Source organism: Rissa tridactyla, chromosome 5 (assembly GCF_028500815.1).
Source record: "Rissa tridactyla isolate bRisTri1 chromosome 5, bRisTri1.patW.cur.20221130, whole genome shotgun sequence".
NCBI classification, from domain to species: domain Eukaryota; kingdom Metazoa; phylum Chordata; class Aves; order Charadriiformes; family Laridae; genus Rissa; species Rissa tridactyla.
The window spans coordinates 22,539,824-22,555,338 of record NC_071470.1 but is presented as its reverse complement, the minus strand read 5'-3'; the positions used below and the strand labels follow the sequence as shown (position 1 = coordinate 22,555,338).

The window sequence follows — 15,515 nt, the reverse complement described above, 5'->3', positions numbered from 1 at the left end:
TGAGAAGGTTTCACTGCTCAGAATACTTAAGGACAAACACTTTGATTATCTTTAAAGTGATGGCAAATTATCCAGTTACCTCTTTATATTTTTCAGCAAATCTTCCAAATTTCTCTATCATTTCAGCCACAAAAATAACATCCATCTTATCAGAAAAATTTGCTGCTTCAACAGTGTAAGCCAAGAGCTGTCTTGCTGTTGCCACTGCATTGGTAAGGTTGAGCGGCATCTACACAGAGAACAAACATAAGCATTTTGAAGAAGGGAAAATTAAGCACAAGACAGAGACAACACTTCAACAATTAATAAGCAAGCATTTTCCCAAAGAGGACAGCAATCCCCATGGGGATCACAGTGTTTTAAGTAGCCAGGGACTACCACCTTATCTATTAGCAAAAACATCTCCCACAAGCCAGAGAAACAGCATTTGTATCTGCAGCCAGAAAACGGGTCACATCCTGTTGTCCTAGAAGAGAGAGAGGTTGCACCAAGAAAAGCAGAAGAAAAAAAAAAAGTATGTCAAATGCTTATTTTCCTATTTACCAGAGCCTAGACATGACAACACAGAGCTCCTATAGTATGGCATTTTATAGCAAAAGAAGCCAAAAGAAATTCAAGCACACTACGGCTGTAGCACTCCTTGTTGATTCTGTAATTACAGAAAGCAGTCGGAATGGAACACACGCAAAACAACAAAGAACAACCAACAAGACAGATCCTCTCTATGATAAAGCTCATGATTTCCTTCCTGAAACAAGCACCATGCTGGAAAATTCTTCACTAAATAGTACACAGCATCAACATGTCTCTGAGCTAGCAGGGACCAAAAATGTGAAATTTCGCATAGTACAGTGGAAAGCTGTGCAAATGTTATCAGCTCATGTTCAGATGCTGTTTATCCACAATAATCCAAACTAGAGATGTCCCATCTCTACTTTTTTTTGGTGTACAGGTCTCTTGTCTGCCCTACTGGATTTGCAATGTGCCACATAAGCACAACTATACATATGTTCCTGCTGGTCTTGATAATTGTACATAGATTTTAATGCAATTAATGGAAGATTATTCTTTTTCCAAAACACTAGAAGTCATGCATTTAAAAGTGTAAATGAAGTTCAAAGTCATAACACACATTAAGCAAAGTCAACTTTCAAATTCAGATACTCTTTTTAATGGCTTTGAACTTTTTCTTTAAACATTAATTTCTTTTCACCTAAAACTATACCTGTACGATACAAAAACAAGAACAGTGAAATATAAGTGTTCGTGTATAAACATTACAAAAGTTTCACTTAATTTTCAACTTATTCCTCTACTTGATTTAAATTGCTTGGCAGAGTTCTAATGTTCAAAACGGCTCAACTGCCTTTACGTTCTAAGGCTCTAAAGATGCTTATTATATTCTTATATTTAATATTAAGTCTGAGAGACAATAAGTTTCTGTACAGAATACTGCTAAAAATTACAGACCTACTACACCTAAAGAGGAAGGCTCTAATGAGTAAAAACAACTCTTAAAACCAAAACATGCCACTTCTCCCTTTAAAAAAAAAAAAAAACAAAATAAAATTTTGAAACCTCTATTTCAGTGTCCCATACCTGTGTGCATGTATTTTTAAGCAGACAATAGAAGTCATCTACTTCACACATGGAAATTATACTTCTGCTTTCCTGAAGACACCAATCTGACCCTCACATTTTAAACTTCTTAACACGAAGGTGGCAACATTCTTCCGTGACCTAATAAATGTTGGCTAAGCAAGAGGAGTTCTAACAGGCTGAAGTAATTTAGGCTCTTCAGCAGCTGGGCTACAGTGCCTAGGCAGGAGTAGTGTCAAGCTGTTACAGACCTCGTGGAAAAATGTAAATTCTCAGATGAGGAAGAGGAAAAGGAAAACCAGCAGCATCAAAACTCTCAATAATCAAACGCTTAACCTTGCTGTGTCCCACAAAGGGATTCCCAGCATTATCTCCCAGCTGCTAGCCAGTCATGAAGCACCACTGCTCCCCCTTTCAGCCCTCAAACATGTTTCTTGTGACTAAGCCATGGCACTCACCTCTAGTGCTAGGAATGTAAAGCACAAGCAGTTATGTCAACCCTTAAGTTTAACTTGAACCAGAACAGGCAGTACTTTCCCTTTCTCTCCCTCCCACCGTTCCACGTTTCTTACACCAGTGCTCATGGGTCACAGAATCACAGAATGGTCAGGGTGGAAGGGACCTCTGGAGATCGTCTAGTCCAAGCCCCTGCCAGAGCAGGTTCCCCCAGAGCAGGCTGGACAGGAATGCATCCAGGCGGGTTGTGAATATCCCCAGAGAAGGAGACTCCACAGCCTCTCTGGGCAGCCTGTGCCAGTGCTCTGCCACCCTCAAAGTAAAGAAGATTTTCTTCATGTCAAGATGGAATTTCCTGTGTTCCAGTTTGTGTCTGCTGCCCCTCGTCCTGTCACCAGGCACCACTGAAAAGAGTCTGATGCCACCATCCTCTTGACACCCACCCTTTAGATATTGATAAGCATTGATAAGATCACCTCTCGGTCTTCTCTTCTCCAGGCTAAACAGACCAAGGTCTCTAAGCCTTTCCTCATAAGAGAGGTGCTCCATTCTCTTGATCATCTTTGTAGCCTTCCACTGTACTCTCTCCAGTAGTTTCCTGTCCTTGAACCGGGGAGCCCAGAACTGGACACAGTACTCCAGATGTGGGCACACCAGGGCAGAGTAGAGGGGAGGGATGACTTCCCTCGACCTGCTGGCCATGCTCTTCTCAATGCACCCCAGGATGCCATTGGCCTTCTTGGCCACAAGGGCACATTGCTGACTCATGGGCAACTTGTTGTCCACCAGGACTCCCAGGTATCTCTCTACAGAGCTGCTTTCCAGCAGGTCAGCCCCCAGCCTGTACTGGTGCATGGGGTTATTCCTCCCTGGATGCAGGACCATACATTTGCCCTTGTTGAATTTCATAAGGTTCCTCTCTGCCCAACTCTCCAGCCTGTCCAGGTCTCGCTGAATGGCAGCACTGCGTTCTGGCATGTCAGCCACCCTTCCCAGTTTTGTATCATCAGCAAACTTGCTGAGGGTACACTCTGTCCCCCAAGGGCACCAGATCAGGAAGCTAAAAAGCTGTGTCTGCATTAGTAAGGAACTGAACACAGAGGGAGCAAGTCAGCAACAACCAATCTACACAATATGCAGCAGTTCGATGCTTGCACCTCAAACTAGATTTAGTCCAAACCACTGGACATCAAGCCTTCACCACATGAATAAATCGGAGACATCCAAAGGGCAAATATCAGTTTAGATCCCAATTGTCCCAGTTAGGGGCTGCTGTTGTGCTTCTGACACACAGAGTGAAGTTTCCTCTAAAAGAATGTGAGCTCCCACGCTAAAAGACTCTGAACACATGCAACACACAGTAATCCTACCCTGAGGTCACACAAGCACCATGGTCCATGTTAAATGCGGATGGTGCTACCAACATCATCAACTCAAGTGGCATAGCCGGATCATTAAAAAAAAAAAAAAAAAACAACCAAAACCACAACCCCAAAACCCACCACACCAAAAAAAAAAAACCAAAAACATTCTCATATCTCCACAGTTTCACCTGTTGCACTGATGCTAGCAATCTGACAGTGTGCACTGGAAAATACCAAGCTTAAATCAGAAAGTTTAAAGCTTTACGGAGAAGTTTTTACAATAGAGCACCTACACATACAAGGTTGGGTACATCACTGTAGAATGGTGTTTGTGAAAGTGTGCACTAACTATAGGTAAGCCTCTAAATTAGTTTGGAGCTGTAAAATTTTGTTTCATAGCTACATTTAAAAATCCAGAATACTCTCCTGTATCCTGGTCAGTACTACCAACTTAGAGAAATCGAGTTAATACTCACCACTTTCCCTAGTTAACTCTCATAAGCCCCGCCAAGTCTATTAAGAGGTTTACAGCAACAGAGGCAGAGCAGTTTGACTACTCTCTATAGCTGTTCTCCATTACAACTTCAGCCTGCCTTGTTTCTTTATAGGGTGTGGGCAGGGCAGGGCATCCAGTTGACAAAAGCAATAATGACAAGTACTATTCTCTTATGCTTTACACAAGTACACCAAAGAATAAAATTTTCCTTGCACTTCCAGTCTGGGGGCGCTCATAATTGAATCAAACACTAAACATAGACCTAGAAGTTCTAGCGTTGTACTCAGAGGCGTGTGTTCATCACAATTCATCCAGGCCACCTGTATTACCAGCTTAAAAAAAAAATAAAAAGGAGAAACAGACTTTTGAATTTTTATTTTCATTAAAGAATTTGATTTTATAGAAATGCACAAATTACCTGGTTGAACATATAAAGAACGCGAGTCACATCATTCGCATATTGGCACCTGGAGTAGTCCTCTTCTGCCCAGTAGCCTCCCCTGTCGCATCTGCGCCATGCTCTTCTCTCATCTTGTGAGTTGCCAGGATATATCCCACTGCCAGCAGAATAACGTGTACACAGCAGGTATGCTGTGATGCCTGCCAACGTTCTAGGCCACCTGGGGAGTCAAAAGCAAAAAAAAGTTAGACAAATTTACATGACAAGTAAATAAAAGGATTAAGCACTACAACATGAAATAAAGAGACACTCAAAACTAAGCATCTCTAAACTATTTAAAGGGCCACCTTGGCTCGCCTTCAGTATTTTCAAGCTGTTCATATTTGTGTACTATTAACAAAACAAGTTCTAATGCTAGCATGTTTTTTTTTTTTTTAATTCTTTCATGAGGCTGCAGGTGGAGAGAAAAAGGTGTTTATAAATTTACTAAAAATAGTTTACAGGTTTTTTTATACAAAACCCTTGCCTACTTCATGAAAAATTCCGTATTAACACTATAAAACCAGTTAAATACATAATAGAAAACCCTGCAAGCTTTCTAGTTGTCCTGTTCACATGCATCAATGTAACTTTCAAATGACTGCATTCATATCAATACTAAACCACAGATATGAACAGAAGAATACACTTATAGTAATTAAGAAACAGTAGCAGTAGTACAACCACTTGAACAATTTTGCAACCAAACATAATATCTAATAGAAACTAAATAGGAAAAGAAGGTGTTCATAATGTTAAGAAAATAAAAAAGAATTCCTTTCACTCAAGATACGCGGAGGTAAGCACTTTTTAAGAAAACTTTTAACATTCTCTCAACTTCCTCCTCTGTAATTTTATTACATACTTTATCTGTGTAAACATATACACGGATAAAAGTGAAATAAAGAATAAATAAGCACATTAGTTAAATTGCAATATGCCTTTAGTGCGCTGATCACTCATGGGATCAGAACTGATTCAAAGTAAATATAAGAATAGAAGGAAACCACTTCTGAATTAAGTTGGAATGCTGAGAAGAGGGTAGGACAGGGACAAGGAATGCCAGCCAGTCTGCCAGCCCCTGCTTCCAGCCCTCTCCCCTGCTACGATAGGCATAAGCAGTATTTTATCATTCAGAACACCAATACCTGAAGTTTAAAAGCAAAAAGCATACATACCTACACTGTAGAATGCTAAGTGTCTCAAATCCAGCAACCCAACATATAAGGTTTAACTAAAACTAAGAACAAGAGAGCTTCATCTGATCATCCCAGGCTTTCTGTACCATAATTAAGGTTAGCTCTTAAGGCTGTTCAAGGAGCTTAACATACTTTTCCTCAGTTTTAAGTATTTCAAAGGGCCTTGCACAAAGCAGTTGTCTCCAAAAATTGAAATGGTCAAACAAATCAGTCTGCTAGATTACACTGGGATTTAAAGTTTGCTTTTATATCCGGACTGCATTTCAGTAAATGCCTGTTTAGTCTCTACTATCATTTAAATTAAGAGATGCTCAGAACATAACTATATTTTTTAAAAAAAATAAATAAATTCTGTGTTCACAGAAAGATAGAGAAAGATTTCCATTTCAGGAAATTAAAATTTAAGCAATACTACCACAGCAGAGACACTGAATGAGTCAGTTCCATTCTTCTTCCTCTTATTCATCTGTTAAGTAACTTCTCTTACTGAAGATGCTGGGATTTACCACAATTCCTCCTCGAAGGAGAGAGTAACTCCAGGGATGGATGGACCAAGGCAAAAAGCTACACTTTTCAATTATACTAAATGATGCAAAAGGTAAACTTTTTGGGGTATACTGAAAGTCTTCTCTATCTCAAACTCCTATTTATTCCTAATCAGCTCTAACAGAACAATTTCAGCATGTTCAGTAATGGAAGACAGACTCTTACTTCAGGCCATTTTGGCAAAGATTACTTAGGTTTGGGCAACAAGCAACTCAAAGATAGCTGCTGGTGGCACCCTTAAAATGCACAGGTCACGGCAACAACTATGAAAGAATTCAAAGTCAGTAAGGTAACTAATGGAAAAGCCCAGACAATAATTACAACAAACCAAAATAGAAAAACAAAGGCTTTGGCATTACAAATCAGTTCTCCATATTGTAGTGACATCATTTAGTTAAGAAATGGAGAATTATCAACTATGGCCATCACCATAAGATCTGAATACTAAAAGAGACAGAAGATTATTTGGGCATCATCCAGCCTAGCAAATACGCACACACTTATATTCAGAGCCTCAGCAGACACTTCAAGAAATTAACGGAAGTGTCACCATTCAACCTTTATCAGAACAGAACTTATATCAGAACTGGTGACAATGGAGATGGTTAGATGAAAGAAGGAATAAATAAATAAATAAAAACAATTAGCACAGCTTTTAAATGCCAGGAACTACACACAGTTATTTTAGAGAATGCAAATTAATTCAAAGAACAGGTATAGAATCTACAATGGTAATATAAATTATTTACCATCTTTTCTCCCGTATAGAAGAAAAACCAGCAGAAAGGACAAAAGATAGATAAGAGCAAGTTATGGATTTGCTGGGAAGGGAGAAAGGGATAAGGGGATACAATACATGTAAATTTATCTAAGTCTCTGAAATTTCTGTATGGACAAATTAAAATAAAGTCTGATCAACACAGACCAGGGGAAAATCAAGCCCAAAACTAAGCAACTTCAATGCTCCCACTTCTTAGGGGTACGTAATGAGCCTTCAGAGAATGAAGCCAAAAAGAAAACAGGCAGATGAGGACAACTAATAAATCAGCTGGCACAGCAGTTAGAAGACATGCAGGCCCACAAATGCCCTGCATGATACACCCCAAACCTCAGCTTCCAGAAAGCAGACTCAGGTTTCCAGAAACCCTGACGCTGGCATGCCAAAACATCATTGCCAAAACAATTCTATCAACACTGAAATTTTTGTATTAAATTTCTACATCAAAGATGCCACTTTGAAAGGGATTATCTGTCTCCCTCTTTACAGACAGTTTTCTAAAAGTTTTATTTTTCCAAAGCATTTTAAGTTAAAGTGTGGTCAGCTCAGTTTTGACTGGATGTATTGCCTTACAGACCGAGTGCCACATAGCCTTAGGATAATTTAAACTCTGCGGTCCCGGCAGATGTTGTATGACACAACCTCCAAGACAAATATTTTCACTGAAAAATGGCATGCACCATTCCTTTCCTCACTATTCACACCTAGCACTAAAGAATTAGAAAAAGAGAAATCAGAGTGAAACACCAAGACCCAAATGAAAAACAAGTTTTTCAGGAGAGCTTTAATTACTATATTTTTAAACAAGTATAAATTCTAAACTATATAATCTGGAACTTCTGTAGCCATCAAATGGGAAAAAAAAAAAAAAGAGAGTTTCTGTGTTTAACACTATTTCAAAGGTTATTAGAGTTTCACAAGATTATTTGCCTGCTCTCCCCATTCTTCTTGCCGCTTCCCCTATTTTTTTATCCATCTCTTTCCCTTTCGTTACTGTCCCTTTATTCCTACTGCATTTACTTTTCATTCATCTCCCTACACAGCATTTTATCATCTTTTACCACAATCTTCTCAAAAGAATATTAGCAATGCCAGATAGTCATATAGCGTGTGCTACCTTTATAACAAACTTACATATCTACAGAATCATTTTACTAATAAAACTAATATATTATTCATCTAATGATTCAGAGAGCTCTCCATTAAACCAGACATAAAAGGTGGGCAATTTAAAACTGCCATAATTTCACATACACAGAAAGAACACCAATGCGCAGTACCTTAAAGAGAAGCACTTTGTGGGGAACTGGGTCCCTTGTCTTCTTTCCTCTGCCACTGATACCCCTTGTTTGGGTACAAGTTTCTTTACAGCCCAACAGGGGACTGGTTTCAGCTGTAACTACACTTCCCTTATTCCATTTTTTTTTTTTTTTTTTTTTTGCTAAATGAATGTTAACCTGGACCATTCTCAGCCAGGAACTGTTTCTTCCCAATACCTGTATAAGATGAGCTGATGAGACACACTCCACTTTCCATGAAGCCAGAGAAGACATTCCTCCAGACTAGTGACATGAAATTCTCATCATGCAAACACAGGCTACATAAGTTTGGCTGCATTCTTAATTTCTTGTGAGCCTAAGCTTGAATATCTTTCACAGTTTACCCAACTGCTAGCAGAAGTGCAAATTTGGACTGTATTAACACTCTTATTTCATCACTGTTTATAATTAGGTGCTCAAAATTTATCACATATACATGAGAGTAGACAGCTGTGGGGGAAAAGATGGTTCATTTACATTTAAGTACTGTAATTTCATTTCAGAAAAAAAAAGCCAGACCATGAGATTAAAAAGGAATCCTTTCCTTCATGCATATTAATTCTGTTTTGAAAGCATTCATTTCTTTAAACTAACAATAACTTTCAGTTATAATGAGTTTTTATATTATAATTTCATTAGCTTACAGGTAGCCTAATATTTCTTATTACATCTTTCTTATTACATCCTAGTAAATCTCTAAATTGAGCATGACAGCTACAGTTTTAAGATTACACCCAGTGTATAACAGTTTTCAAAAGGATAATTCTTATATTTATGAAAGAATTCTATCAACTACCAGCATAAAATTATACCAAACACAACAGTTGAAGGATTTACTGGAGCAGAAGCATTAGGTTACATTTTAACGTGCAAACTGTATTTTCAATTTAATCATGGATAGCAACATATTCAGGGACATTATCTAAGTAAGACTTAAAAAAACCCACCTAAATTTAAAAAAAATAGATTTGATGATGAAGACAGTTTTTGCCTAATCTTTATAAACTCATGCTAAACTACTATTACTGAGCCAAAGACACTGAAGACAAACTTCCTCCCCTTTGCTACACTTTGCTATCCCATCTCTGAAGGGATAAAAATCTGGATGCCAGTTTTGAAACAGCTTCCAAGCTAAAATGACTAACCAGTTCCAACTAAAAAACTATAAAATCAAATTCACCTAGGATCATTTACAGCCATCTGCTCAGAACCATTTTCTCACTAGTCAAAGCCTTATTTCCATATGGTCTCAAAGGTGAAAAATTACTCTTTATTATTACTCTACCTAAACTACAAATGGAAGTCTGCTATAGTAAACCCAGACATAGTGAACTTTTTGATAAGCTGAACATTTCCTGAAATCTTATTTCTTTCCACTGAATTCCAGAGGGGGGAAATCCTATTACACTGAACAGTCACTGAACAGCACAGGTTAATTTAATGGAAAACACTTTGAAATAAGCCTTTACCATCTGTTTTCACCTCTAATGGCAAATCAAAAAAGAACGATTCACACTTGTATCATTAAAAAAATGCATAAGTGATTTAAATAGATGTGTTCTTTGATGAATACAGCATGCATCTGTTTGACTTTCTTCACCTTTTATCTTAAGCAGGAAGTTCTCATTTTCTAATGTAATGCTCATCCCTGCAATTGAAACCACCACAGTGTAAAAAGAAGATATGCACAAAGTTTCTTATATAAATAATTCCTTACAATGTGAAAGTGAAGCTCTTTCGTAGTTCCAAATTGCCCCTGTGCAGCAAGTGATCTTAACACTACTTCCCTTACTGACAGATCCTCATACTCAGACACCAGCTACCCTTTTTCTCAAACTGTCCAAGTGATGAACGTAAAGATGAACTCAGAACAAATGCTCTCAGCCAGGACTTCACCTGAATTTCTGCTACAACTGGAGAAGGCCTTCTGCACTTGAAAGCTTGTCTTCTCTCCCCCCAGCAATATACTTTAACTTACCTTCCATTTCTTAAAATAAAATATTTATGGTCTTAGATTAGCTGTATAGAAAGAAGGTGACTTTAAAGCACTCTAATGTACACAGGCAAAAGAAGAAAATGTTGTAAGTGTAAACAAAAGATCAAGCAGAAGATCAACACAGCCAAGCAGCATAAGAAAACTGAAAATAAATGAGTGGGTAAAAGCAGTTATTATAACATTAATAAACCCTACAAACTGTAGTGAAAACATATGCTATGACATACGCTAATTCTCAGTAGGAGCTACTGCAGGGCAGCACAACACAGAGTAGTTATAAAGGGCATTACCTTACATATAGAGAATCTATACAGAAGCTATCTGTTACAGCTGGCACCTCCAGGAGTAACGTGTTGTTAGAGTAACCAGCAGCAGAAAGATCAGAAAAGGGAAAACAGGTGAAGAGGTAAGAACAAAACATAAAATACTCTGTAATACCCAACACAATGGAACATCAGAGCTACAACTACAGTCCCAAGAATCATTAAGAGGAAGCACCATTCATATTATTTACTCTAGTACTCACAAGGGAGGAATCATCATCTGTTTCCGAGACAATGATTTTGTTGTACAGGAGCAGGAGGGTTTTAAAACCCTGGTGGGAACTCCCCCTCAGTATGCAGTCCAACTCTAACTTACAGATCATCTAAGAAGTTTTACTCAATTCCAATAATTTCCTGTATATATTTCAAATATCATCATTTACTTTCCATCTATTCCAAAGATGTGAGTTAAGAGGCTCAAAGTTTAACATTTCATGGCATAGCTGTGTGCGCTTCTTTCAACACATACTAATTTAGAACAGTTAAGAATGTTACACACCATTTACAAATGCACGTCCACATAGGTGCCTTTAAAGGATAATACCTTAGTTAAAAACAAAACGAAATGGATCTTTCTTTTCTCAGAAAAAAATAAAAATCAAGGTTACCAACCTGAAGTCCCCTTTATTGTTCACAACCCTCTCTGGAGGGCAGTACTGCGCAGAACTTTCTAACACCACAATGTCTACTGTCCTTGTGTTATTCCCGCGTCTGGTTTGTACATGGCAGCCCCAGTTTCCTGTGGAGCCAGCCTGAATGTTTGAGATCGTCAGTGCACTGGGAAGATAAAATAAACAAATAAGAGGCAACAGTCTTGCAATAAAATTTATGTAAGCTTTTACCAAAAGATGAATAAAGTATAGAAAGACAATGGAAGAAACAATCAATTACATACAACTGTGAGTGATCTTACGAAACCAGAGCTGTCTATGAATCCATGTACTATAACTAACAGAGAAATGTTTACTGTTCTTCTAGCCCTCAATTCTGCCAAGGTATGAAAAAAAAAAAGAACAGCCAAAGAAAAAAGTTCCTTGACTTCAGAAAGAAGAGATAATTCCCCAAGCGTTATCATTGCTCTTCAACACAAAATTTTTATAGTTGTTCCAGAAAGGCCAAACTACAGTAACTTCTCAAATGCATAATCTGTGATGGTTAGGAGCCCTAATTTACTAATACAATTACAGGATATATAACTACTCCGTAGATGCTGAATGAGTCAAAAATCTGCTGCAGGCAGAATAAATTATACTTCTAGATCTCTGCTGGAGAACTTCGATATTACCAACTGTGGTGTGCTCAAAAGGAAGAGGAAAGAATCAATGAGCAGTTCACTTAAATGTCTTGCTTTCATAATTTTGATGTACCAAGAGAACAAATGTATCCTACCACAAACATATTTTACATGAACTGCAATGGGTAATGCAGATAACTAAAACCCAACTGCAATAGTCCTGGACAACCTGCTATAGCTAAACCCGTTTTAAAAAAGCAGCCGGGTTTGACTAACCAAATCTCTAAACCACCTTCCTGAAACTTGATCATTAGTAACAGTGACCAAAGCCATGTAATTTAAGAGACACGTGAAGTTACAGAGTACTTGGGAAGTGTCTGCCTGCATAGGTTCAACTCAGCAAGGATATAAGAGGGCCTTACAGGTTATGGAAATGTCACTAAATCAGAGCAGAAAATAAGGAGTGGGAAATACATTTTCTCTTTAGAGATTCACCTTGCAATCAGTGAGCAGTTATGAATCATGTTTTTTTCAACAAAAATACCCTGGGACTCATCAGTTTCCACTATCTTTCCATCCTGATACCACAAGACTTGCATGTCTTGATCAATATACGAAGCCATGCATTGGAAGGGTAGACTATCTCCTTCAAAGACAACCTGACGGTGAGATGGAGTCATATAGAAAGATGGTAATTCAAGCGGTGGTTCTAGAATTCAAGAAATAAAAGCACAATTAATAGCAAGAATCTGATATAGACATACTTTTCAAAAGAGGAGGAAAAATACACTAACTGAGAATCAATTATTGTAAACTCCTTGTAAACTGCATCTTGCAAGATTTATATAAAAAATACATTTGATGCATCGGACATGAAAAATACAAGTTCTCCTCATATTCTTTTTCAAAAAATGTATTCCTTTAACGTAATACATTTCAATAATTTTTTTCCGGCCCACATCCAAATTATGTGAAAAATATAAACTTGAATGAAAAATATATTTATGCATTTAATTTCTTCACAATTTCTCACTATTAATATTTCAAAATCACAAATACATATGTTTTATTGTTTTGACAGACAGAATAATACAACAAAGAAGTTAAGTAAGTTGATCATGGTTTCATCACAACAAGGTGGCTAATCAACAACAGAACCACCATGTAGGGAAGTCAGTCATAAAATGAAGATCTTTTAACTTCAGGAATTTGGGCTTGGAATAATTAGCACATCTGAAGTTAGACAGCTAGACTTTGGAAAAAAATATTAGTTTCTGATTCCTCTTGAGAATTTTAAGTAAAAATGCCTGGAAAACATGGATCACCAGGAAAAAAGAGTTTATCTTCAGGGAGTGCTACTCATCCTTAGTTTCCATGGACTAACATCCACAATCACCAATTTATTTATTATTTATTTCCAAAAGCAAACAACACTACCACAACAAGTGATCAGCCTCTGAAATCACTATTACCACTATCACATAGAAGTGCTGAATTTCAGGGAAATAAAATAAAGATATAAAGCCTGTTCACTAATATTAACACAATACAGAATGCGTTAGAAAGTAAGTATGAGTTGTCAGGAGTGCTTACCACAGGTCAGAAGCTCCTGCTTAACACCGGTCACTGTTTGCGACTGAAGTGACTTGGGATAGGCACATTTAGTTTCACGTACAGTTATATTTCTTTCTTTTAACCACTGATGCATCCACAGTATGTTGCAATCGCAAAGAAGATAATCAGTCTGAAATTCTCTGCAATACAGAAATAGGTATTCACAGTGACAAAAAGCAACACCCTAAGGTCTGAAAGCTTGACATCAACAGCTGTACAACGCCTCTCATTCTCACAGACAACAAGCCGTCAAACCCCAGAATACAGTGGATTTGCCCACCACTACATACTGGAAGATACTCTAACACCCTGCAAGCTGTGGTCTGAGAACAAAAGTACACACTCCTCGAGAAAAGGAATCCTCTCCGTAAATATGAGGAACATCTAATACCTGTACGTGAAAAAGTTTCTAGTAATTTCTTTCATGGAGGGAGTATATGTTATTTAAGTGAGCATTAACAAGCAATTGCTTGAATATGCATCACCATAAACTTAACACACTTCAGTACTTCATTTTAGCAATCAAATGCTTTAACGGTAAAATAAACAGAAATATAAAAATAGCCTCTCACCTATATCTCTTTTCAGAACCACTATTCACAATTTTAATGATAGTTTTATTCTGCTTTATATGAAAGCCCTATAAGGCTTTTCATTGATTCATAAAGTCTTCTCTATATAATTTAATACTTTTTACTAAAAACACATACCAAACACCCCCATAGGTGTCTGTTGTAGTCAGCTAAATTAAAAGAGATCATGAATATTTTATCTGTTTAGAAACAGTTAAAAATTTATCAAAACATATCACTGTGTCTACATTGTTTTTTACCTCTAGTGAAATATTTGATTTTTATTTTTGCGAATGTCTAGAGGATAACACAACATCACAGACAGAACACTTCAAACACTAAATCAACATTCCTGTGAAACTCTATTTGGTCTTTGTTCACAGAAATTCCTCCAGACATACACATTTTTAATAGCGACAGTAATATCCAGGTTCTCTTGTCAGACCTGTGATGTTCTTGGACAGCACCCTTTATGTACACAATTAAAATACCAGGAATAGCAACTTATGGACAATTAAAATAAGATGGAGGAAGGAAAGAAACATTTGCCTTTATAAACAAGAAATTAACTCGGTGTTGAAGCCAGAAGTCAGAGCTTTTGTGAAAGCCCCAGTACAATGAGCCAACGGTCATGACTACCAGGGAAAAATACAAGCTAATCATCAGCACTGATGAATTTTTTTTTCATTTACTTTCTTCCTTACACAGGATTACAACTCTCATGAAATTAAAGGAGAGAAAAACAATATGAGGCTGAGATATACCCACTGTTATGTATAACAAAACTCTACTGTTCTTCAAGGACTAAGATCTTCCTTAAAATATTTGTTCCCTTTGTTAAAAAAGGTGTAAAACACTATTTATTAAAAGTAATAGAACTTTCAGAAGCCCAGACGTCGTTATAGCTTTGTTCTCTCAGAACTGTAACGAATACTGAGCATCTTTTGAAGGAACACCCAAATATCTTTCCAATGCACCTACTCAGATAAAGAAACCACTGTTATGAGGTTTAAAAGTAAAAAGGCAAAACTGTAGTACAAGCATATATAAACTTTTTTTAAGAACACAAATGATCATGCCAATTAAGATTAGATGCAGTAAGTACTTACAGAGACTTTAGTGAACCGAGATGATCAAATGTTCCCTGTGTAAGTGTAGAAAACAGATTTCCAGAAAGATTCCTATGAAGTAAAAGTATCAGGATTTGATGTTCAAGCAACTGACGTTTGAACTAAGAAAATCCCTCTTCAAGATAACATTATTTTAAAACCTACGAGATACTATTACAACACACTGTCATAGTTCACAAGACCATAAGAATAAAAATCAGGTCTGATGGCCTAGCAAAAATCCCAAAATAAACTGTTCCCAAATAGTTCTTTTTTAGCTGAAGAATTTTAAGATCAGAAACATGGACTGAAAGCAAACTTTTTATTTAAAGCAACAACTAGCACATGTTGAGCATGTATTTCAAGTTTAAAAGTAAATTTGTTGTTCACAGTGAATTGATGTGTTGCTATTAACATGCAGTAAGAAGCATGTTTGATCTAGCAATTTTTTTTTTAACATATTCTACATCC

General features: G+C 37.2%; 1 protein-coding gene across 1 annotated transcript in view; it reads right to left on the bottom strand.

Moving 5' to 3' along the window:
* The window catches only part of ADGRA3 (adhesion G protein-coupled receptor A3), a 58,511-nt gene that overhangs the window by 18,848 nt on the left and 24,148 nt on the right, over window positions 1–15,515 (bottom strand). The window contains exons 5-10 of the mRNA XM_054203270.1: window positions 15,045–15,116; window positions 13,343–13,503; window positions 12,245–12,458; window positions 11,128–11,292; window positions 4,334–4,535; window positions 80–229 (exon numbers count right to left, since the gene is read on the bottom strand). Coding sequence (XP_054059245.1) covers window positions 80–229; window positions 4,334–4,535; window positions 11,128–11,292; window positions 12,245–12,458; window positions 13,343–13,503; window positions 15,045–15,116 — 964 coding nt within the window. The remainder of the gene's footprint in view (window positions 1–79; window positions 230–4,333; window positions 4,536–11,127; window positions 11,293–12,244; window positions 12,459–13,342; window positions 13,504–15,044; window positions 15,117–15,515) is intronic.